The sequence below is a fragment of the Sciurus carolinensis genome, chromosome 8 (assembly GCF_902686445.1).
Source record: "Sciurus carolinensis chromosome 8, mSciCar1.2, whole genome shotgun sequence".
Lineage (NCBI taxonomy): Eukaryota > Metazoa > Chordata > Mammalia > Rodentia > Sciuridae > Sciurus > Sciurus carolinensis.
In genome coordinates this window covers 129,302,185-129,327,060 of record NC_062220.1, presented here as the reverse complement: position 1 = coordinate 129,327,060, position 24,876 = coordinate 129,302,185, and the positions used below count along the sequence as shown (strand labels likewise).

Below are 24,876 nucleotides of genomic sequence, written 5' to 3'. Positions count from 1 at the left end.
GCTATGTGCTATGGGGTTCTTCCTTGGTGAGGGGTATGGGGCAGGGATGGGGCTGAAGAAAAACCACAAAATAGTTGCATGGATGGCACTGAGAGCAGGGGCTGAGCCTGTACCTCCGTGTCCTGTTTATCCACCTGCTCCCAGCTGGCTTCAGAGAAAATCTCTGTGCTGCAGCGAGACAAACAGTTCTGATCCAGATTGCTTTCCGAGTCAGGGATTGAAGTCTGTTGGCAAACAAACACAGCTGAACAGAATGAACCCGATCTCCTCCCAAAGAAGAAGAAAGGGCTTGGTGAAGAAGGGAGCACTGAGGACTAGGTACAGGCTAAGTGCTATGGCTACCGAACCTGAGATGCATTAACCATCAAGCCTTGGGTTGAACAGGTACAGAGAGGGTGCTGGGCTCAGCTGAAAGGAGATACCCAGGTTGTGTGCAGTGACACTGGAGTTGAAATATGGACCTTAGGGTTCCAGGAAGTGAGTGGGAGAGAACTGACCAGGATGGAGTGTAAACTCCCAATGTAAGCTGCTCTGGTGGGTCTGTTGATCCAACCATGCCACTTAGTTAAAATAGTGCTTTGGGCAAGCCCTCCTTTCTCTGAAGGATTCTTTGCAACAATGAGAAACCATCATTAGTATAAATTAAAAGCCAAAAAGTTACTTTGGATTGAAAGTCATTGGATATGCCCGCCTTTAATGTACAATGACTGCTTCAGAGCCCAGTTTGCAATTGTACTTGACAACACCCACCCAAAGAAGAGAGCCCCTTCTTGAAAACCCTGCCTCTAGTACTCTCGTTTTTGGTTGCCAAGCCAGTGGTAGCAAACCAATCCCCTCCTCTCCATTTCTACTGCCAGTATCTGCCAAAGGGTGCGTACAAACATTTGCTTTGAAAAAAAAAAAAAAAAAAATTAAACTAAATCTTTAAATTTACAGCCCACATCTGGGAAGGCTATCAGTTTACTAGTTTCTAAGGTAGGACAAGCACTACAATTTGACAGAAATACTTGGCACCACCCTACAAATGTCATTCTGGTTAAGTTCAAACCCTTCTGAAAACACAGGATCCTCTCTCTGAAGAGATCTTATCACCCATGCAGTGCATGGTCTCCTTTCTGTAACTGCCTAAACAAGATAGGAAAAGTAAGCAAAGCAGAAAAGAGGCAGTTTTCCATTTTCGTGGCTGAGGCTGATCTTCATCCTCTCTAAACAGGGCCTATTTTAAACCTTTTCAATTCATTTAGAAATCCTCACCAGTCACCAAGTACTGGGTAAAAAGGGTGCCCATTCACTCTCTGCCATCTCCTCTCAGACAGTTACAGAGGAACCATGATCCACTCACCACTTCATCTCCAAAGTCCCCATTGAAGCGCAGGGAGCCAGTCAGGTACTGGCTCTCCAGGCGACTCTTCAGCTCCTGGACTTGTTTTTTCAAGGTCTCCACTTCCTGCTGGTGGCCTGACTCAATCTGACGCAGGCGCTGTTGAATCGTGTCTGTGTACACAGGCATGCCATCATCGTCCAGGTGGCTGCGGGAAGGCTGCTCAGGGCTGCTGGTTGCAGATGGCCTTCCTGAGTGGCTATGCAGCCACTTGTGGTGCAAGTTTCTTGAGTGTAAATGGACAGAGCTGCAGCTTGTGGCAGATAGCTGGCGACTCAGTGAGTCCTTGCTCCTTCCAGCCTCCCCATTGGCACAGTGCCCATTGGGTGTGGAGTACTTCTGGAGGGTGCCAAGCGCTGGGGGCTGCTCTGAGGCCTTGTTTTCAGTCTCTGGGGCACCATTACACACAAAATCCTCTTTACATTCGGCTAAGGGCAAGGCACAAGGGGCCCGTGATGGGCTGAGAGTGCTACCAGGAGAAGTCCTATGTACCACTGACCCCCCTTGTGGCTTCTCAACCAGGCTCCTCTCAGCAGGCCTGGGCTCCAGTGCTGGGAGAAGCATGTCTTTGCCACTGAACCTGCCAGTGATAACCAGGCAAGGCTTACGATGGACTTGAGGTCCACTTTCTGACTTCACATTATCTTCCATCAACATGTCAATAGAACTGTCCATGTTTGGTCCTCTGGTCTCAAAAGGGACTTGGGAAGGTGGTAGAGAACTAGACAGTGAGGTACCATAACCAACTTTTACATCTACTGGGGTGGGAGGAAATGCACCCTCCCTGTTCTCTGCAATATCCCCCATTGAAGGCTGCTCCAAAGGAACCTCCGGGGAATCCTCTCCCCCGGGGGAGTCCTGGAGTGAACTGGGGAGAACACTGGGCCCACCCTGCTGTTCAAAAATACCCTGTGAGAACAGAGACAGGCTGGAGTCTGCATGGTTCCTCAGAGTAGCATCACCCAACTCTGCTTCTTGGTAAAGTACAATGGCTGAGCCCTCAGTTGTGATCCTCCTGTCCTCCTCTTTGATCTGTGGCATCTCCACAATACCCTTGTGGGCAGGCTCTTCAGTCCCACTCTCCTCTTTGGTGGCCTCTTGCAAAATGTTCTCCATCTGCCCCTCAGCCACCCCAGCCGCCACAGACAGCTCAGCGCCCCCTGGCACCCGGCTGGGCTTTCCTAGGCTGTCAGCAGAAGGGTCTTCTGCAGGACCAGCAAGGTTGCTCAGTTCCAGAGAGCGACGGTGCTCCTGCCACTTCTCATTCAGGCTGGGGTCACTGCTGCGCCGGCTGGTCAGAGGCACCGTGCTGTCGCAGGCTATGGTCAGATTGTCAAATGATCTAGTCTTTGGTAGGCTAAAAGAAAGAAGTTTGGGGAAAGTAAGAATCTTGGAGGATATTCAGAGGAGATCAGGTAACAATAGGTTTTAATAAGCTGATTTTTCACAACTGGGTCCATCACAGTTACAAAAGGAGCTATGGTATCTCAAGTGATGTTCTGCAATGCAAAGTTCCCTCATAAGTCCTCTTCCTATCTGCACTGCCTCTAACCTATGCCCCATTCATACAAATAAGCTAACAGCAAATGTTATTTTTAAAAGGCATTCTTCATGGGCTGAGATTGTGGTTCAGTGGTAGAGTACTTGCTTGGCATGTGTGAGGCACCAGGTTTCAATTCTCAATTTAAATAAATAAAGTTCCACTGACAACTTTAAAAAAAAAAAAAAAAAAAAAAAAAAAGGCATTCTTCATGATGCTGTTGTGTTTCTGAACTGGTGACAAGGTCAGATTGCTGATTCATTAATATTACAGTATTTTAATTCATTACCCCATCATTCTGAATTTAATAAAGCTAATTCATAAGTAGCAAAGCCAACATTTCTGTCATCTCACAGCATTCTTCCAAGCCTCAGAAGACAAATCAGGGCAGGGAGGCAGGAGCAGAGAGTAGTGGATGAAACACAAACCAGGGCTCACAAAAAGCACAGAGGATGTTCTCTAACATTGAGAAACTGCTTGCATACTACAGAACAATGCAGCAACAGGGCCCAACTCACTTGTGAAGACTAGGCTTCTATTATCTTTCCTGAGAAAACTTCGGAGACCTAAGATGATGTTGTAGAGCCAGACAATATCATGATCTTTAACCATCCCTGGGCATGTTCCAATACAGGAATACACCCACACAGGACCTGAGGCCTATGGCATCAACCCTCCACTCACCGGCTCAGGGGAGGATCATCAGGACTGGTGCCTGGGACTGGATATGGTGCACAGCTGTCATCCACAGGGGTAGAAGGGGACGGGCATGGCAGGTACACTGCACTCCACAGCATCAGGTTACGCACATGGCACACAGGGTACAGTACCTGAGGAGGGGGAGAGGACACAGATTTAAATATGTCCCAATAAGCCTTTTAGAAATATCTGGAAAGATTAAGAACAAACATCCAATTGTAACACCCCACAGGACTGGGGGACAGATCCACAGGGAAAGTAGCATCTGTGGATACAGGACTACCTCCAAAGAAGATCAACACAGGACTAGAGATTTTGTGTGGCAACATTTTTCACCTAAGTACCTCTTAAGGGCATGAAAATGTAAAGGATCTTTTTCTTTTTTTAATATTTTTTTAGTTATCAATGGACATTTATTTATTTATTTGTATGTGGTGCTGAGAATTGAACCCAGTGTCTCACACACGCCAGGCAAGTGCTCTACCCTAAGCCACAACCCTAGCCACTAAAGGATCTTTTAAAGATCCATTTTTTCATTAATTATTTCTCAAGATATCTTTATTGAATGACTGACTTTCATCCATATGATTTGCTGCATTTACTGCATAAGAAAGTGAGTCATTCTGTTAGATGGCAATTGTCTGTTCCCCTGTATAAAAGTCTGGCTTCAGCAGAAGCTGACAACCTACTTTATAAGATCATTTAAATTAATCATGTGAAAAGGAGGGTATTTTCTTCTTGTACTGTTACTTCCCCAGCAGGCAGGGTGAAGGAGGGAGAGAAGTTTGGCTTAAATCTTTTCTTTGATTATTTACATGTAATGAGAAGCGTATGAATAGTCCAGCAAAGCAATATAACCTCTCATTAACCTGCTCTGACTTGTTATGGGTTTAAGATGCATTCTGACAAAGGAATTTTACCATCTACTGACACACAGATGTATGTGTCCCCTTTCCTCTGCTAAACAGAAGGTATTCCTGTGGGGAACAAAGTCTTAAAGGGCCTGCCAGCTCTCACATGAGCAGAGAATCAGACACACACTTACAGTGTCAAACCCAGTTCTGTGTTGAGAAGCTACAGAGGATATCATCACCTGCAGGTGCAGTTCCAGGGGCCTGGGAACAACTCCTTCTGAGCTATCAGAAGCACCCAGAAAACAACATAAGTGCCTTTTCCCCCAGTTAGACAAAACATGTCTAGGAATACATTAACCAATGGAGGAAGTGCCAGAAAAGATTGGTGTCTAGGTTGGCAAAGTAGAGATGTGAATTATACCAAACCACCCTAAGCAGAGTGGTCAGAAGCAGGTGGAAGCATCATCAGGAAACAGGTCGGTTTTAGAATAGTGCAGGAAAATGGAAACAGCCCATCCATAGATAGAGAGATGTCCTCACAAAAACAAGCACTATTCAAACAGGTTCCCATATGTCCCCCACCCCAAACTTCTTCCACTGATGACAGAGGAAAGACTGAAGGATACATACGGCTTCTGACTGAGAGGAATACAGTAGGTTTTTGAAAGCCTTGTTGCCTGCCCGAAGAAGCGACCACACAGAACATGTTCGTTCCTGAGTATGCTTTTCCCCTCTTTCCTTCGCGTTGTTGCACAGGAATGTTCCAAAGAGGCAGGAATATGTATGCTGCACCAGTTTCACCTATGGGAGTCCAATGAGGCAAAATCATGCAGTAGGGCACATAAGGGAGTCCAGCAGAGCCATCAACCCTGATGTGTCTGAGGGTACTGCAGTTCACTCTGTCAGGATGGGGGAGCCTGGCTGATCACACAACAACCTCCTCTTCACACCACCAACTCCAGAGCCTGACTCCAATCACCAGTATTCCTGAGTTACAGATAGACTGGTACACCCCCATTCCTCTTAGATTCCCTGTTAGTCCCTGAGCCTCAGAGTTAGCAGTCACCCTCAAGAGCAACAGAGCACAGAAGCTGCGTACCAGAGCAGGTCAGTGTACGACTCATGTCTAACATGAACGCACACTTGTAAAATTACTTATTCATTCAACAAATCATTACTGAACATTTCACCTGCCCCAGGCATGACTGTAGGTGCCAGAAGTGCTAGATATGCAGCAATCAACAACCAGCATTACTGCCCTGATGCAGCTTGCTCTAGCTATGGGGGAGAGGTGACAAAAGCTATGAAGAACAATAAGGCAGGGAGAGAGGGACACCAGGCAGGTGCTGGGCTGTGGGAAGGCCTCACTGGTTGAAACCTGACAGAAGGACAAGAGGCGGTCATGTGAGTATCTGCTGGAAAATGCTCTAGGCAGGGGCAACCAGAAGCACAATGGCTCTGAGGGGAGTACATGTTTGCAGTCTCTGAGAGGCAGGCAAGAGGCCAGTGTGTGGGGGAATCAGAGGAAACAAGCCTAGAGAGGTAACCTCTAAGATGGCCCTTTAAGCCATTTTAAGGATTTTGGCTTTTATTGTGTGAAATGTAGTCACTGGAGGTTTCTGAGCAGGGGGATGACATTGTCTAATGTTTTAGAAGGATTCCCTCTGGGCTAGCTTGACTCTCTGAAATTAGAGTATGATATAATGGTGGCCTGGACCAATGTGATACTAGAAGAAGTGATGATAATCAGATTTTAGATACAATTTGAAAGCAGAACTACAGACTCTAACAGACTGAATGTGAAATATGAAAAGAGTTACTGATGTCATAAATGTTTTTTGCCTTATATGACTAGAAGGATGGAGTTGCCAAATGGTAAGATGGAAGACTCCTAGAAGATTAGGTTTTAGATGGGAGATGTAGAAATCAAGAGTTAAGTTTTAAATGCATTAAGTTTGAAATGCCATTAAGATGTCCAAATAGAGATACTGAGTATTCATGATTGTATTACATGAGGCTAAAGTAAAGTAGAGAGGTCTAAACTGAAGGTTTACGCAATGGACTCTCATCACACGGAGAGCAATTAAAGCCACTAGACTAGGCAAGATCCTTAAAGAAGGAGTTAGATGGAGAAGTAGTCTGGAGGCTGAGCCCTGGGACATTCCAAGAGGAATCAGTAAAGGAGACAGAAAGGACCAGTCAGAGGTGTTAAGAGGAGAACAAAAGTGGCAAGTGTGAGAGGTCAACTTGAGAAAGTATTTCAAAAAAGAAGATGAACTATGCCTAAAGGTAATGATAGATCAAAGAGATAAAGACTGAGCACTGGATCACCAACATGAAAGAGTAACCTTAACAAGAGTAGCTTAGGCGAAGTGTTGTGGTGCATGCCTCCCTGGAGTGGGTTTAAGAGAGGAGAAGAAATGTGAGATAGCTAGTGCAGGAGCTCTGCAGTAAAAGAGACCTGAGATATAGGATGAGAGCTAGAAACAGAATGCAGGACTAAGAAACAGTTTTGAGAAAGACTGTATGTATATACTACACCTTGTCTGTATGTTAACAGCTATGATCTGGGAAAAGGAAACATGCAGATGCAGAAGGAAAGAGGAGATATGCTGGAGCCAGTCAGCAGGACAGATGGGAGGAGATGGGAACTGGCATGTAGGAGAACAGATGGGCTAAAAAGGGCAAGGACAGTGCATCTTCAGTTGAAGGAGAAGAGAGCAGAGAGCTTTGGAGACAGTCCGGGGTTTGGTTGATGGATGGGAGGGATCATGGGACATTCTCATTGCTTCTACTTCTAACTACTATTTAGGGTTTCTATCATCTCTTTTAAAAGCTAATTTTAAAACAACTCAAGGTTTGCAAGAAAAACATGATACATCCGGATTTACTGAGTGAACAAATGCCTATTTATTGTTATTTTCAAATAAAAACAGGAGAAAATAATCACTCCTCTAAATTCTAAAAAGGCTACATACTTTCATGTGAAAATTGGCCCACTAACATTTGCACTGGTATCACTTCCAATTTAGACGGTTCCCAAAACGTAGAATCACAAGCCCAAACTCACAAGGAATGCTTCATTGAACTCAAAAGAGCAAGGAAATTGCCTCTGAAGTTGATGAACGCAGTCAAGCCATTGCAGAAACACCGGGCAACGCTCATTCAGGTCGTCCGAGTTCTCCCCGTGACCACAACGGTCTGCAAACTTATGGCCAAAATCCAGCCACTCCATCTCCACAAGGACCTGGAAACCCTGCAGGGAGACACCCAAGAGAGCCCACTTGTGCTGGGCTATCCAAACTGTAGCAGTCCCGAACCTGGTGTCACCAACAGCAACCCCCTCTAACAGCCTCCCAGTAGGTTCCTCTAGCCCAGGTCCATAGCCAAAGGCTCTCTTTCTGGTGGGACACAAGTTTAAGAAACTTTCTCAATTCTCTGAACTCTATTCCACACTCACAGAAAGGGCACTAACAATGCATATAACTAAGCCTTTCTTGAATCTGTTCATATTTTTAGCCTCTCGACAAACATCCTGAGGGATAATTTTTTTGGGGTGTAGGGGAGGATACCAAGGATTGAGCCCAGGGGCACTTAACCTACTGAACCACATCCCCAGCCCTTTTTGTATTTTTCTTTAGCGACAGGGTCTGGCTTTGAATCCACCATCCTCCTGCCTCAGCCTCTTGAGCCACTGGTATTACAGGTGTGTGTCACCATGCCCAGGGCACTTCAGGGATAATTTCCCAGAGAAAATTAATATTTAATGTTCTATAAAAGCCATACATCCCCACCTAATTTTCCTTTTATTTTGAAGATTTTGCCTTTGGTGTTATATTTACAAAATCATTTTTGTAAAATCCTTCCCCACCCTAGATTTTTACAAATGTTCACATATACATAATACAGGTATCCTCTATGTACACATATATTATATATGTATTTTTAAGGGTACTCTGTGGTTTTTTCTTATTTATTTAACCCAAAATAGGTTATTTTAAAGTGGGGCTCCTTCTGAACAGAATACTCTGGTGGTAATATCTAGAACCATTATCATAAACAAACCAAAATCCTTTTTAGGGAAGTCCCATTTTCCTGGGTTAGCCAAAACTTTCCCATGTGGACAGGCTACAAAAGAAAAGATCTATATTCTCCAATACCTTGTTACTTACATTCTTCCCCATTTTAATAGGCGTAAGAACTGCAGTAGGCACCTCTACAATATAGCTCAAGATACAGGAAGAATGATTAAAAACAAATTTTGCTTTGCCACCACACAAAAATGATCATAAGATCCTTGGAGATTTCCCACACTTGTTCTAAAGTACCAGCTCCCAAACTTTGGACACACTCACCTCTATGGTTCGGTAATAAGGGTCTAGCAAGAGCTTAGCCAGTGCCACAATCTGAGGGGTGCGATCCCAGCCATCTGAACAGTGCACTAGTACAGGTCGCTGGTCACGATCCACAGCATGCACTACTAGAAGTGCCGACTTCAAAAGCACAGATAGATGATGAAGCCATTTTGTGCTTTCAAGAGCTGAAAGCCAACTGTGAAAATAGGAAGGGATGAGGCAATTTTTAAGATTAATTGATCATATCCAATGCCTGTCAAAAAAAAGCAATTCCCCAAGATTTTTCTCTTCAAATGTGGCACTGCCAAAACAGAAAATCTGTTTATAAAACATGTTCAAAGATAACACTCAATCTTTACTCTGTAAGAGAAGACAGTCTTAGAAACAAGGGCTGTATTTAATATAACCACCTTTGGTTCTAAAACGTTGATGAGAGAAAATTAAATTTAATGTTTTTTGGTCCATAGTAGATACACACAGTATAAGAAAAGTACCTCTTCTGGAACCTTCTGAGAGACATTTCTGAGATGTAAAAGAGAAGATATTTAAGGATGGACAACTCTGCTCAACAGAAAAAGTAAACTCAAAATACAAAGTCTATAATGAGATATAAGCTGGACACCGGACACTACACATGAGAATGGTAGAAATATCGCCTATTAGCCACATCTTAACACCACTGTTCAAGTCTTGAATATTTATTAAAACTGGATGGAGGCTGGGGTTATAACTCAGTGATGAAGCACTTGCCTTGCACATGTGAGGCACTGGGTTCAATCCTCAGGAAAATTAAATAAAGGTATTATGTCCGTCTACGGCTAAATACATACACACACACACATATATTTTTTTTTAAACTGGATGGGCCCAACAAGATGATTTAGACTTATGAAAACTATTCTACCAATGGCTACATGGAATTGCAGGGACCTAGAAGGATCTTTTTTTAAGAGACATTAAAGAATATAAGATAGCAAGAATTGCCCCTTGGGAGTAATCACAAACTGACACATTTGAGTTTTTGCTTTTGTTTTTTTTAATCTGTGTTTACATTTTGGTTTCTTGTGCATTTCTCTGTCCCTAATTTCCAAAAACAAGTTCGAATTTTTCCAAAATGCAGTCAGATTTGTAGTTAAGACAAGTCCAGGTCTTCAAACACTGAGTCAGAGAGGAAGGAATAAATACTTTGTCAAAGGATGAAGTGGTGGTATAGCTGTTTTAGGAGTAATTGCCAACACCAGGACTACAGGACAAAGCTATAAAGGCCTACTAAATCTTGGGGAGTGAATGTCAATTTCTGGAAGAGTCTGGGGTCTTCCCAGCTAGGTAAGCAGACTACAGAATGAAGTGCATAAGGACTGATTTCATATAGATTAGTCTGGTCTACCACCCAGACTGTGACTCTTTGGAGGGTTAACACTGTTTCCATCACAGATGTACTCAGTGCCTAGCATACAGAGAGGAGTCCTACTGTTTAAGGGGCTATAAGTCTATCATCAATAAAAATACAATCCCAAGACTTTCCATCTCCTAGTAGGTACTAAGAAACACTTTCTCCTGATGCACCTATTGTTTATTCTCACTCTTCACATGGTCCTGAAGGAAACCAAACCATAAGGTTTAAGAGATCAAAAATTAAATTATCATCCTGCCTCTGGAGAAATGGCAAAGAAAAGAATCAGTGTAGGGTTCTTTTGAACATGACCGAACTGTTACAAAATACCAGCTGGTGCTATCCCAGTCTAAGAGAAAAGCTGCACTCGGAAGTCTGCCAGCTGAGGAGGTTCTGGAAGATCGTACACTCCCCTGTGCTACTCTTAAACTAGAGCAGAAGCATCCCTTAATCCTCCACAACCCCAAACACCCATTGAGGATGTACTGATACAGCCATTCCATCACTGCCAAAACTTCTTTTTTCCCACAAGAGAGGTTTGAATAGTGCATTATGATTTGCTGCTGCTTTAACAAAATTCCCTAGACATTAATTTGGAGCAGGGAAGAGCTAATAAACATATTTTTTGATTCCAAGTTCAAAAAATAGTTTTTCAAGTCCAGTGGCCTGAGAGGCTGAGGCAGGAGGATGGCAAGTTCAAAGTCAGCCTCAGGGCTGGAGTTGGGGCTCAGTGACATAGATGCCTGCCTGGCATGTTGAGGCCCTGGGTTCAATACTCAGTACCACAACTATATAAATGAAATAAAAGATGTATTGACAACTAAAAAATATTAAAAGAAAAAAAAAAGCAGCCTCAGCAAATTAGCAAGATCCTGTTCAAAATAAAAATAAAAAGGTCTGGGGATGTGGCTCAATGGTTAAGTGCCCCTGAGTTCAATTTCCGTACCATTAAAAAAAAAAAAAAAAAAAAAAAAAAAGCTGTTTTCAGAATTTTAACATATGGAAGATAGGACAGCTCACATAAGTGTCAATCTATCTTTTTCATTTTATAGACAAAAAACTAAGACCTACAGTAATAAAGCCACTTGACCAAGGTCACAAAGTCAGTTTGTGGCAGGTTTCCTGGATTCTCAACCAGGCACTTTCTATGCTTCATCTTAGAGGAGAGGGTGCTGCCGGCTGGGTTCTGGAATTGTGCAGGAAATGCAAATAGCAAATCCAAAGGAAAGCAGGAAGCTCATTTCTTTGATCATTCTATCCACAAAGGACACTTGCTTTAACCTAAGGGCTGAATGGAACTGTAATGAATTTAATTCTTTGCTACTAAAAGTCAGTACAAGTGGTTCAGGCAGCACCTGATTTAATAAATCCAATAAAGAATGCAGCAAACTTGATCTGATCATGAAATCTACTGAATAGGACCCAGGGAAATGATCATGGGCTTTAGCACAAACACCAGAAAAATTGATTTTCTCCATTCTCTGGCACCATCTCTGGCTTCCTGAAATAGTAGAACAGGAGTTTTTAAATATTTATTGTCCATATTTGCTTTACAGAGCCCTGCTCCTAATTTATCTTGTATTCAAATAATACCCTTGCAGGGGATATTACTTTACCTTCCTTATTACAAATGCCCCGCCATTCATTTTTAATAAGTAATAAAAATCATGATATGTTTCAGTTAATAAGAGTAGTTTAAAAATCAGAAGCAAATAAACAAATATAAAAGGAACTGACCTAATGACAAGTTTAACCCATTTTAGAACATAATGAGTAAATTGTGATTTTTCATGGTAAAACAACCCAGTTCACAGCAAATTTACATGTTACTACAGGATTTCAAAAACCAAAGAATAAAAAAGATTTGGGACAAAAACAACATGAAGGAGAAAGGGTGGGAGTCCCAGCAAAAACAAGGCAATGCTTCTGTTTTGAAAAGGACTGAAATTTTTCCTGTGCTGCGCATTTTAAGATGTTGCAAAGTGCTGGGTTTTTCTTCCACCTCTGCTCTGTGGTGACCTGCTCCTGATGCAGAATGTCCAAATTACAACTTACGTGTACCACCAATCAGGAGAAGATACCTCCAAATTTAATTAACAACAACAAAAACAACAACAACAAAAAAAAAAGAGCAATATAAAATAAAAGTCAGTCTTACTTTCCCGGATCTGGTGTCTGTGTGCACAGCAACCTCAAAGACTGAAAACTCCTCCGAATAGAATGAATGTTTGCCATCCCCATAAATACAACTTCACAGTTCGGGTAATAATCTGGAAAGAATAATAATAAAGAGAACACAAATATGTTGAATTTAAAGCCTGCATGACCAAATTTAAAAGATGAAAACTGGCTATAAAACAAATCAATCGCAGCTGCTGACTAATGAAACTGCAGTGTTGTGATGCTTGACTATTAGTCCAGTGCTTTCTTCTAAGAGGAAAACGGCACTTGAATTTTAGCTGTATTTGTAAAAGAGGAGAAAAGGGAAGGTCAGAGCTGTAAAGAAGGTACTAACAAAATAAAAGCTCTTAAGTTTTAAAAGAAAGGCCTATAAACTTCCATTTCACTCCAGGTTTACTTCCTGGGCATCATCTACTTGTGGCTCTGGAATCTCTTTGAAAACAATCTGGCAGAACAATGCCTTCATGCATTTAATTTTACCTTGATACAACTGCTTCCAATTTCCAGCTCAGGTCACACCTAAATAAGGAGCTTGGTGCCTCTTCCTGCACCATCAGCACACAACTGGTACCAAGGAGTCCCTCCTTGGGGAAAGTCAGTATTCAAATAGCAAAGGTGTTACAAGTCAAGACAAGGGCATCTGACTAGAGTTCTGTATTTACTGCTTCAGTTCTCACCCCAGATTTTCTAAGGAGAAATCCCCACATGGAATTTGCTAGGAGGTCAGTAAGGAGCATACCCACTGTCAAAGGCAACAAAAAGCTTTTTTAGAAGGCTGAGAAATCGAGCCACTAAAGCAGCATCCAAATGTGAACAGGTCTTAAGGAAGATCTGCTTTCTTTATCACCTAAAGGTTGGCACAGGGAAAGAAAACTATTCGGCTTCGCTGCACTCCACATCTGCTTGGAAAAGAACACACAATGTAAGAATTTATAAAGAGACGCTCTGGCTGTCAAGACAGGGTGAGAAATATGGCTTATCACTTATTTCAAATTGAGAACTAAGTTCAGGTTGGGCATGGGCTGGACTCAGAAGGACAGAGTATTTGAGGACAAAGCACCATTCACCTTACCTGGGCATTCACAGCCTCCTCCTTTGGCTCGGTTTGCCACAGCTGCTGCATAGGAACGAGCATCCAAGATCAAAAGCTTCTGTGGTTGGATGGCTAAACTCTCTGCTCCTGAAGCATTTGATAGAGAAGAATCTGTGGACATCAGGAAGGGGTAAAAATTGAATGAGCCTGTCTCTCTGAGAACTCTGAAAACTAGAACCAGAGGCATAAGTTATAGTACCAAAAAAACTCAAATGAAACCTCCTAACCAGACCTAGATATATGAACTTCTCTTTTTAGTTTATTTTCTATTTTGCCTTCTTATTAGAAGTTGACGATTCATTTTCCAAAACCAACTCCTGCAGTAAACATGGAGCGCCACATAGCCCCATCTCTTATATCTCATTTTTACATCGATAGTCCAAAGCCTGGTGCCTCCGTCCATGGACTATGGACACACTGCAAGTCCCCCATCACATTTATACTCCATTCTTGTCATGACACTCTAGGCTCTTAAGCCCAGTTTGAAACAAAGAATCTTCTCGTTCTTGGCCAAGATCCAAGACTCCTCAAATAATCCCATCAAATTCTCTTCTGGAAAACTGTTCTAAAGAAAAGGCCACTTCAAGAAAAGCTTCTCGTATGCTATATAATTGCTGCTGTGTGTGCAGGGAGTACCTTACCAAACTCGACATCAGAAAGGTCTCCCCCATTGGGAAAATCTCGAGAACTGTTCCTAGCCGACAGTTTGCTGCCGCCACTTGATCGGGAGTCAGAAGCACAAGCTTTGGCTACTGATTGCACCAGGTGCTCATCATCTGCATTTCGCCAGCCCCACCAGCTGACCTCTGGCTGTCCACATCGGGCAATGACAGCTCCATTGCTCTGGTGCCTGTGCAGGGAACAAGAGAGAACAACTGTACCATCCTAAATGTATATACTTAGGGAGCCCATTCAGATACTCTACACTCACATAGAGAATAAGGAGAGGATCTTAAGTACATTAACAAACAGCCTACTCTCTAGGTAAGTACTGAGCTGGCTTCAAGTTGTCTCAATATTAAAGAGGGTGAAAAACTTATACACCAACATTAACAACAAAACCTATATGCATTTTTCTCATCTATCATACCATTATAGAGACCTCTATAAAGTTACTTACAAAATGATAAATGCATACTCTTAAAGAAAATAAATGAATACTCATAATTTCAGTATTTGAATATTATATTTTTAGGAAATAAGGTAAAAATGATCTACAAATACTACATTAATCTGCCAGTCAATAACTAACTCCTCCCTTCTGATATGGTATCTAAATGCACTAGAATAATAGATGCTGAATAGGAGGGGGAAAATGTGTTACTTCACTGACTTCTAAGGGTCTACTACAGCAACTGTGCGCTCATGGCTAGCTTGGGTCTTTTTTTTTTTTTTTAACTTTTTATTTTTTAACCAGGGATTGAATCCAGGGGCACTTAACCACTGAGTCACTTCCCCAGCTCCCCAGCCCCAGCTTTTTAATTTTTTTTTTTTAATTTTGAGATAGGTGTGGAACCAACCTAGATGCCCTTCAGTTGATGAATGGATAAAGAAACTGTGGCATATTTATACAATGGAATATTACTCCGCAATGAAGATAAAATTATGGCATTTGTAGGCAAATGGACGAAATTGGAGAATATCATGCTAAGTGAGATAAGCCAATCTCAAAAAACTAAAGAACAAATGATCTCGCTGATAAGCGGATGAGGACATATAATGGGGGGTAGGAGGGGTTAGCATTAGGTTTAGGGTTAGGTTTAGGGTTAGGGATAAGGAGAGCGGTAAGAATGAAGGAAAGAAGGACTGTATAGAGGGAAAAGAGGGGTGGGAGGGGTGGGGGGGAAGGGAAAAAAAAATAAACATCATTGCCCTATGTAAACGTATGATTACACAAATGGTATGCCTTGACTCTATGTATAAATAGAGAAACAACATGTATCCCATTTGTATACAATTAAAAAAAATAAATAAATATTAAAAAAAAAAATTTGAGATAGGGTTTTGCTAAGTAGCTTAGGGCCTCATTAAGTTGCTGACACTCCCCACTCCCCACAAACAGATCCCACCTTTGGGACTGAAACCCTTGCCTAGCCCACAGTGGATTGCTTTATAAAATCTGAGATTGCATGAGTCAAAACTGCTCTTATTTAGGCAAATGGCTCAATAAGCCCACTATCCTTCCTCAGGCTCTTGGAAAAGAGCAGCAACCTCAATAAACCATATGCTGATAAATCTTTTTTCAAAAGCAAAAATCATACAGTCTACTTGAAGATGCTAATAAAACCCCAAGTGCTGTCTAATTAGGCAATTATAGTAATTAAAAAGTGAGAAAAATTACTTAGCACTAAAAAGGAATAAAGTTCTCATACAGGCTACAACACTGATGAACCTTGAATATATTATGCTAAGTGAAATAAACTAGACACAAAAGGCCTCATAGTTTATGATTCCATTTATATGAAATATCAAGAATTGGCAAATCTAAAGAGAGAAAATAGTTGCTGGTTACCCAGAGTTAAGGGTATTGAGAAGGGAATAAGCAATCACTGCTAACAGGTACAGAATATCTTTTCCAGGTGATGAAAATGTACCAGAAATGGATTGTAGCGACAGGTTGAACAACTCTGAATATAGTATACTAAAAGTCATTAAACTGCACATTTTAAAAGGGTCAATTTTACGTGGCATAGCTCAATAAAGCTTTTTGTTGTTGTTATGAAAGTAATCAGTTTGCAGTAAAAATAAATTATTAGAATAAAAAGCTGGTAAGCAAAAAATTTAATGTCCCCTAATTCTCTATCTCCAAGGAAAATGCTCATGTTTTATACTTTCTTTTAAAACTATATTTAAACGTATATAAGCAAACACAAACACATAAATACAACACAGATGGACTTAAATAAAACATACTACTGAATCTATTTGTTTTCTTCATGGAACAACATGAGAGACTATTGTTTTTAATCCTAAAGCTCATGAACAATAAATTCAATTTGGCAATAATCAAATTTCACTGGAACTACCAATTTGCTTACAGTTTTTAAATCCTCCCTTGCCAGGAGAGACAAGTAGCTGGAAGTATTTCTATATTGCTAATACCCTCAACTGGCTCATGTGCTGAATGAAGTCAAACTGGAAATAAAACCTCATTGGCCAGGCGTGGTGGTGCACACCTGTAATCCCAGTCACCCACTAGGCTGAGGCAAGAGGAGCCCAAGTTTGCAGCGAGGCCAGCTTCAGTAACTTAGGGAGGACCTAATCAACCTAATCAACTTACAAAGAACCGTCTCAAAATAAGGAATAAATAAAGGGCTGGGAATGTAGCTTAGTGGTAAAGTGCCCCTGGGTTCAAACCCTTATACCAAAAGCAGATAACAAAAAAATTCATTGATAAGAATCTTAACATGACTCCTTGCAAATAATAGGCACTGGGTAACCACTGAGGTGAATGACTGCAAAGCTTCAAAGAGGAGGTTAGTGGAATCTTTCCTGAGCATCCTCTTCCTCCACAATGCTGCCCTAGAGGAACAGTAGATGGCACTGTTCAGCCTGGGTCTTGGGTTTTAAGGGTCATTGGCTAGATTTCAACTGGACTACTGCCTTCTTAAATACTTTAGACTGCATGAAAGAAAATTCAAACACTACAGTTAAGACTCACTAATTTAAAAGCATTTCTATCACTTTAACAAAGAGAACCAGGAAAAGTATAAAAGTTGAGATATCCATTAAAAGCTTCAATTTTACATAGAAATAACTGTTTTAACCATCCCTAACTTATGGTTAAGCAAGCTCTCTACATGACTAGGAGTTACTAATAATCATCACATGCACGAAGTGGGGAGGTGTGAATCACACTACAGATGGGTTCTCTTTGCACCATCTTGCTAATGTTAGAGCAATCTCTACCTTCAGTTATAAATCCAATTAAGTGCTCTCTCATCACAGTCGGAGAAAGAAAGCCCTAATCAGACATTGGTTCAGCATGGTGCTATCAAGTAACTGGCTACTAGCAATCTCAGGAATCATTATTGCAATCTACATACACCAAATTCAGCAAATAAATATCAGGTTCAGTCACCTAGGCTGGTAGAGCAGAGACTGGTGGACTGTCCCAAACATACTTCAGTGTACCCCTTACAAAACTCCCAACTAATATAACAACCCAGTTTGGCACTCAGAGATAAACACTACAAGTTCTGAGACAGAGTGATCAGTTACAGAAAACCTATCTGGCTTTACAAAGAATACACCATGATGAACTTTCATTTGTAATCTTTGAGAGACTTTCTCTGAAAAATTGTAAGAATTTTCACTTGCATATATACTTTATGGTCTCTACAAAGGGAAAGAAGTCCTAGAGTTCATGCCCTCTAGAATAAATTTTAGGAAAAATACAAAGGGAAAAAAGCCCTAGAGTTCATGCCCTCTAGAATAAATTTTAGAAAAAAAGACTTCTCACTTCTATTATACTCTAGTTTTTCTTCACCTAGTAGTTAGGCTTCTCTACCAAAAGGGAGAATTCACTCAAAGTCTCTAACATGGAAAATGAGAGTACTTCCCCCTTATGTCCAAAGCCAGCAATCCTTGCAAATGCCCAATCAAATGCAGTTGCAATTCAGAGCGGCAGCTGGCTTCTTTTCCCATTCTAATGGGGCTGATCATTAACAAGAGTCATAAATCCCTTCAGTTTTCACTGCTAATTCTTGTGTCATCCTTACCACTTGAGTGATAGGTAAATTTGGTGACCTACTTTTTTGGGAGTGTGTGAAAGTACGAGTGACAAAAATTGAGATTGAAAACTTAATGGGTTCCACTGGGCCATAACAAAAATCCTTCCTTCTGTATTCAGGGTGGGCATCAGAATTTGCTTTCAGTGAACTAAATGAAAAAACTAGTTACCTCCACAGGATTTCCACAAGGAGAAAAATTCCTTCCCACAACCTGAATATTTCTGTGGCATGCCTCCTGGCCTCAAAGAGTTTCTAAGTAAGCCATTGACTTGGACCAATTAGCTGCAAACTGGAAAAATGAAATGGAGACTGCTACAGGATATAATGAGGACTTCCTAAAAATTTCATATGATACTGTAAGAACTGAGATAGTCACTGCATTATAAAAGCAGGGCTCAAGTATACAACCTACAATCTGCTCTGAACATTTTTTTAAAGAAGAAGCCCAGTAGCTGAGTGCAGAGGTGTATGCCTGTAACACCAGTGGCTCCTGAGGCTGAAGCAGAAGGATTGCAAGTTCAAACAGCCTCAGCAAAAGCGAGGCGCTAAGCAACTCAGAGAGACCCTGGTCTTGAAATAAAATACAAAATAGGGTCGGGGATGTGGCTCAGAGGTTGATTGCCCCTAAATTCAACCCCCCCCCCCCAAAAAAAGCAGCAGTCCAATATTTATAGGCCCTCATTCAGATGGCATAGTGCATCTGCAAAATAAGACCTTCTTTCCCCTTCTACTCATTAGGAATAGATTGAGGTCATTTAGGGGACTTATTCAAGAGCCACGGCAAAGAAAGTCAGAATAGGCTTGACCTCTGGTCTGTCTCTCCAAAACCTATGCTCCATCGTCATTCTAACATCTCTTTCTAGAACTTGCATTCCTTGGCTCTCACAGCTTGGATCTCTGAAATCTTCAACCCAGCTCAGCCCCGCCCTTTTTCTCTAAATGCTCCCTCTTAAAACAGAATTCTTCCACATGTTGAAGTGTCAATCACAAAGACAATCAAAGATGATTCAACACTATTCTCCCACAACACTTTCTAGGAGGACTCACCTCTCTCAATCCAAAAACCCTGCTAACATCTGAAGCTAAATGCAATAAGGAGCACATTATCTTCTCACAGAATGAACCTAAGAAGGATCTTTAAATAAAAGTCCATCTGCTTTTCTATTAAATTTTCCCACTGTCAACTGAACCACCAGCTGATGCACAGAATGCAGTATCAGTGTGTTACTAGAGAAACAGCTTTAGCAATAAGGAAGCACAGACTTGCCTAAGAAGTTCTCTGAACCCTTTCCTCCCTAGGTTAGCAATAGCAGAGACAGCAGACCACAAGTAATGGGCGGTAGCACCAACCCAAGCTGAAGCTAGTCCAGTTCACACTTACCTGTAGATGACAGCAGGGATACGTTTCCAGGACCTGAAGCTTGCTACACTTTCTAGTTCTTTGTCAGTGATCCAGGCAGGCACTATGAGCTCTTGCGGATAACTACCACATAACCTAATAAGAAAGATGAAAAAGGGGAAGAAGAAAGAGGGAATGAGAGAGAGGAGAAAGAGACACTAGGTGAGCAAGCATAGAGATACTGATCATGCTATCACACCAAAGGCAATGTGGGGGTGGTGTGGGGTTGTGGTTCACTGGTAGCACGCTCACCTAGTATGTGTGAGGCCCTGGGTTCTATTCTCTGTACCACATAAAATATAGGTATTGTGTCCACCTACAACTAAAAGTACGTGTTTTTAAATAAAGGCAATGGGGGGCATTATTTAAATTGTGGTCTCCTCAACAGAATGAGGTGTGATAAATGTTTGCTTGTATATATCTCTTGGATTGGTGCTTTTGATGTTGCCTTTTGAGAATCTGGCAATCTATCAAAGAAAGCAGGATGTAGGGGAGTTGAGGGAAACTCTCCTTATTTACCATAATTCTGTTAGAACAAATATACAGATCATTTCTAACTACACCAGACCCAACAGATCTTTAGTTAGCCATGCTTTCGTTGACGGGAAATTGGGGGGGGGGGGGAGGGTTTTGCTCACAATTTCAAGTTTCCAGAGCCCTCTTACAATTAATTCATTCTTTGATTTGAACCAGAGAGTCCTAATTATACGTAAAAGGAGCTGCCATGAGTACATGGAAACAATACCACATGCCAGCCCAGGTGCACACATACAATCCCATTGAGCCAAGTTCGTAATGTGAATCAGCTATTAATCATAATTTCTATAATACACATTTCATAACAAATTATATTCAAGAGGAAAAAAGCTCTTTTTATTAGGGAAGATGTTAGTTGTACACCAGTCAAGCTGGTGACCCAGGAAGCTGTGTTTCTGATAGGTTTTTATTTATAGGACAGCATCTCTATGGGTAACCCAATCTTCCTTTTTAATAGTGAAGTTCGCCATAGACATTAATTCCAATCTTAGAACACACCAACAACCTAATCACCTCCAACACCAACGACCTTTGCTCTAGCCTATTCTATGTATTAGAGAAACAGAAAAATGCACTGGCTTAGGAACTGGGGGTTTTGATCACTCTGCACCCTCTCCTTATGATAGCCGTTTCCTTAATTTCCAGAAGACAAAGTATCAGAAATTTACTAAACTAAGAAAATGGATATGACTGAGAGTAGCTATACAAACTTTCTAACACGTAGCCCATAAATTCCTAACCCTTAACCTGGACACAATGATCATGGTTAATATTCTAACCATGAGTTTCATTCCTTTCATTCTGTTTTAAACTCAAGAGATTTGGCTCTGATTCTTCTTTTATAGTAAAAAGACCATAAAGAGCTGGTTTTGGAGTGGAACTAGTAGACTCAAAGACAAGAAGTAAATTTTTTAAACCCATATTATTAAGGATTTTTTTTTTTTAAACAAGCATGGCTTAATTCAGTTTTTTGACTCCCCAATTTTTCTGAACATTATGTTCACTGTCCTTTAGGTATTACATTATCCAGAAGTCAATCCTTAAGCAAGTACTAGCTGCTCACTTATGAGTAAGCGAATCCATTATAGAAAAGGGGAGTTGCAATCAGTAAAGCCTGTGGTAATCTCAGGTTCTCTGAAACTCTCCCTTCTCCAGTCTTCACTCTCCTTCTCTCCTGTGACTTGCCACTGACAGCAAGTAAAGATATGATAGATCTGCAGACTGTGACTCTTCACCACACCCCAGGCTCATAACTCTATGAGCAAGGTCCATGTTAATAGCTAACAAACTACAGCTTTTTTAATGAAAAATGAAACACTCTGATGGTCAGCCATAGATAGACCAGGAAAATGGCTATCATAATGTGAGGCAGGACAAAGGACCAAAGGATGATTAGTGCTTCAAGGAAACTTAAGGATATATTAATTTAAATTTTCCAGACAACGTTGTTTTACAGAAACTCAGATCACTGAAATCACAGTAGTTAACTGTCTTCCCCCAACCAAAGCACTTATATGTTTTGTTGTTTTTTGTTTTTTTTTTTTTTGGTGGTGCTGGGGATCAAACCCAGGGACTTGTGCTTGCAAGGCAAGCACTCTACCAACTGAGCTATCTCCCCAGCCCCCCAGTACTTACATGTTTTAAGGAAATAAATAATGGCTAAATATTTAATAATGGTTACATAAATATTTAATGGGCAAATTATTGTATAACTGTGAAGTTACTTTTATATCAACAAAAGACCAGAGTATTACCTATGTTCATTTCATAAGATTCAAATTATAGTCATAAAAACTAGTTTCTGAATGTTTTGTCACTATTTATGAGATCAATGATCCTATTTCTCATGTGATGCCAAGTGGTGATGAGAACAATGTCTACCTACAAGTAAACACAATATGATCTAGACATGCATGTGCAAGAACAGAGGCCTAGAGGGGATAGAAAGGAATACTCCAGGTTCTTATTAAGTAAAGATCACTTTCCACTCCAGTGGTAGCAACAGAACAGAAGACTCAAGAAGTGCTCTGATGATCATATGGTTAATAAATAAAACTATTATTTCAAAGAAAAGTCTGGGTTCAAATGTTCTACCACATGAGAACTGGGGATTCCAAAGGTGTTGGCTGTCAAACACAGTCTACAGGGAACCCATATAACTCACTTATATTTCTCATTGATGTTAGAAATCCTCCAGGCGTTGTTCATATCAAAACCCATTCGCTCCACTTCATTCTTAAACCTTGACGTTACGTGCTCCCCTAGGGACCACAGACAGCAGAAAGAAGAAATGAGTATCATTTTGCAAAACAGAATAAAAGCGTGGTTACCTTGTTCCATTATAGATAAAAATCTGTTAAGATAGGAATTGTATAAATAAGTCCAAGTTAAGACTATAAAGAATAAAAAGGAAAGAAATTTAACTTTGATCAAGAATTAACTTACATAATCTCTAATATCAACTGTAAGGGTAACAGCACTTAGTTCATTTTACAGAGAACAAACAGATTGACAGATTATTATGGCATATCTCTCTGGCCCCAAAAGCCGTGTTCCTTCTTTTACTATACTGGTTACTTTCCTACTTCCACACTCTGACAATACACATAATAAATAAAATTAATTAACAAGTCACTAGGAATACTAATGAAGATCTACAATACTTATTTGAAACCTTCTGGGTCAGATTTCAGAACTTGAGAATTTTCTGAATTTTAGAACAGCAAGATGGTGCATAAATTATTAGGCTCATGATCTCAACAGGGGCTAATCAAGCATTGATTCCCCCCCTCAATGAAATACATGGATAATTCATACCAAGTGAAATAAATAAAGCTATAGTTTCCTTTCAGCTCAGATCAGGTCAAGGTCACCAAACAGTAAGAAAAATCTTTTGGTTTCTGGAGACCTTGAGATTACAGAAGTATAGTAGTAGTCAAGTATAGTAGTAGTCCCAACTGCCAGTACCCAGACATCCCAGGAAAGACAATACTAAAATAAAGGGCTTCCTGGGAGCAATGGCACATGTCTGTTATCTCAGCAACTCAGGAGGATGAGACAGGAAGATCCTAAGTTCAAGACCAGTCAGCCTCAGCAACTTAGTAACACCATAAGCAACTTTGGGAGATCCTGTCTCAAAAAATACAAAAGGCTGGGGATGTAGCTCCATGGTAAAATGACTCTGAGTTCAATGCTGCACAACTATAAGAACATCCACCTGAATAGATAAAACCTGATTACATTTACCCTGATGAATCTGGCTTTTACTTCCATATGATAGCAATAAAGGTAAAAATGAACCTAACATAAAAGTCAGTAAATCTGAAAAACTTTCTTCCCTAAAAATGCATTTACCAGAGAAATAAATTTATTAAAACGAAAACAAAAACATTAAGCAGACCCCTAATATACACAACCTGGTGTTACAGGTTGTAAAATAAATGCTGGTGAGGGCTGGAAGAAATCACAATGACAAATAAAAGCACAAAACAGACTGCTTTGATGATCAAAGCATAAAGCTTTCCTCTCCCTGGGAGAGGAATTATAGAATAGGAAACAGCAATTACTTGAATGAAGGACAATTCTATAAAACTACTTCCATTTAAACTGTATTTCTTCAGCTTAGGCTAGGTATTATATGTTTCCTGAAGGAGAACTATAAAAAGATGAGGTTCAGAGTTGCAGGGAGAAATAGCAGCTGAATCTGCCCCATTTGGAAAAGTTTTAGAAGCAATGTAGAAGGCTTCCAAATAGGAAAAAAAGGTTTCCAAATAGGAAAGAAAGTTATCCAAATTGGGGTGCCATCTGTCTACAAATAGCAAGGAATATTGACCATGGAGAACTAAACAGGGGTCTGGGGTTGTAGCTCAGTGGCAGAGTGCTTGCCTAGTGCGTGTGAGGCACTGGGTTCAATCCTCAGCAACACATAAAAATGAATAAATAAAATAAAGGTATTGTGTCCATCTACAACTAAAAAAAAAAAGTTTTTTGTTTTTTTTTTGGCAAAAGAACTAAATAGGGAGTCTTTCATTCAAAAATCACAATCTAAAAGCTGTAAAACTGGCAACTTCCAAGTTCATTAATAAAAGAAGATACTCCTCCCTTGTCCTGATAACAGGTCCAAAATTTTGCAAAGGCAAAAGTACCTTTATTAATGGTCTTCTACATTAATATTTCCATCTTTGCTATCATAAAGATCTTAATTTTAAAAAATCAGTTTTTTTATATATTCAGTTATCAATGGACCTTTTTTTTTTCCCTTAATTTATGTGGTGCTGAGAATCAAACCCAGTGCCTCAAGCACATTAGGCAAGCGCTCCACCACTGAGCTACAACCCTAGCCCCACAATCACTGTTTTTAATCACTGCAGATCTTACAGACATGAGTAACTCAGCTTTTGCAATTTGTTACATGTGCATTATGTTTACTTAGCCAGAAAAGTGAACAAAACATTGTATTCCTCCTAAGAATTTCTACCTCAGAATTCCCACGTCTTAATTTATTCAATATTAGGTATACTGTAACATCAGAACTTATTTTAAATGCTGGGGGCATAAGGTTTTTGCTTGGCTTTATATTTTCATTTCAACTCTTCCTGTCTGCCTCCTCCACCCCCAAATGGGGATCTGCCTCTTTTCAATGTTTAGTATTTCTTGTACTGCAATTATACACAATCCAACATTTTTTATTTCACTGGAAATAACCTGGGCT

At 40.6% G+C, this 24,876-nt stretch overlaps 1 protein-coding gene across 13 annotated transcripts in view; it reads right to left on the bottom strand.

Annotated features, from left to right (window-relative positions):
* Nucleotides 1-24,876, bottom strand: part of Mtmr3 (myotubularin related protein 3) — a 122,282-nt gene that overhangs the window by 5,279 nt on the left and 92,127 nt on the right. For 6 of the 13 annotated variants that reach the window (XM_047560368.1, XM_047560367.1, XM_047560370.1 and 3 more), the window contains 11 exons: nt 22,330-22,426; nt 19,611-19,724; nt 14,138-14,346; nt 13,476-13,607; nt 12,381-12,492; nt 8,830-9,025; nt 7,545-7,730; nt 5,105-5,275; nt 3,606-3,751; nt 1,343-2,738; nt 114-224 (listed from right to left, as the gene is read on the bottom strand). In XM_047560368.1, coding sequence (XP_047416324.1) covers nt 114-224; nt 1,343-2,738; nt 3,606-3,751; nt 5,105-5,275; nt 7,545-7,730; nt 8,830-9,025; nt 12,381-12,492; nt 13,476-13,607; nt 14,138-14,346; nt 19,611-19,724; nt 22,330-22,426 — 2,870 coding nt within the window. The remainder of the gene's footprint in view (nt 1-113; nt 225-1,342; nt 2,739-3,605; nt 3,752-5,104; nt 5,276-7,544; nt 7,731-8,829; nt 9,026-12,380; nt 12,493-13,475; nt 13,608-14,137; nt 14,347-19,610; nt 19,725-22,329; nt 22,427-24,876) is intronic. The other 7 variants (XM_047560373.1, XM_047560374.1, XM_047560375.1 and 4 more) reach the window with 2 other exon arrangements.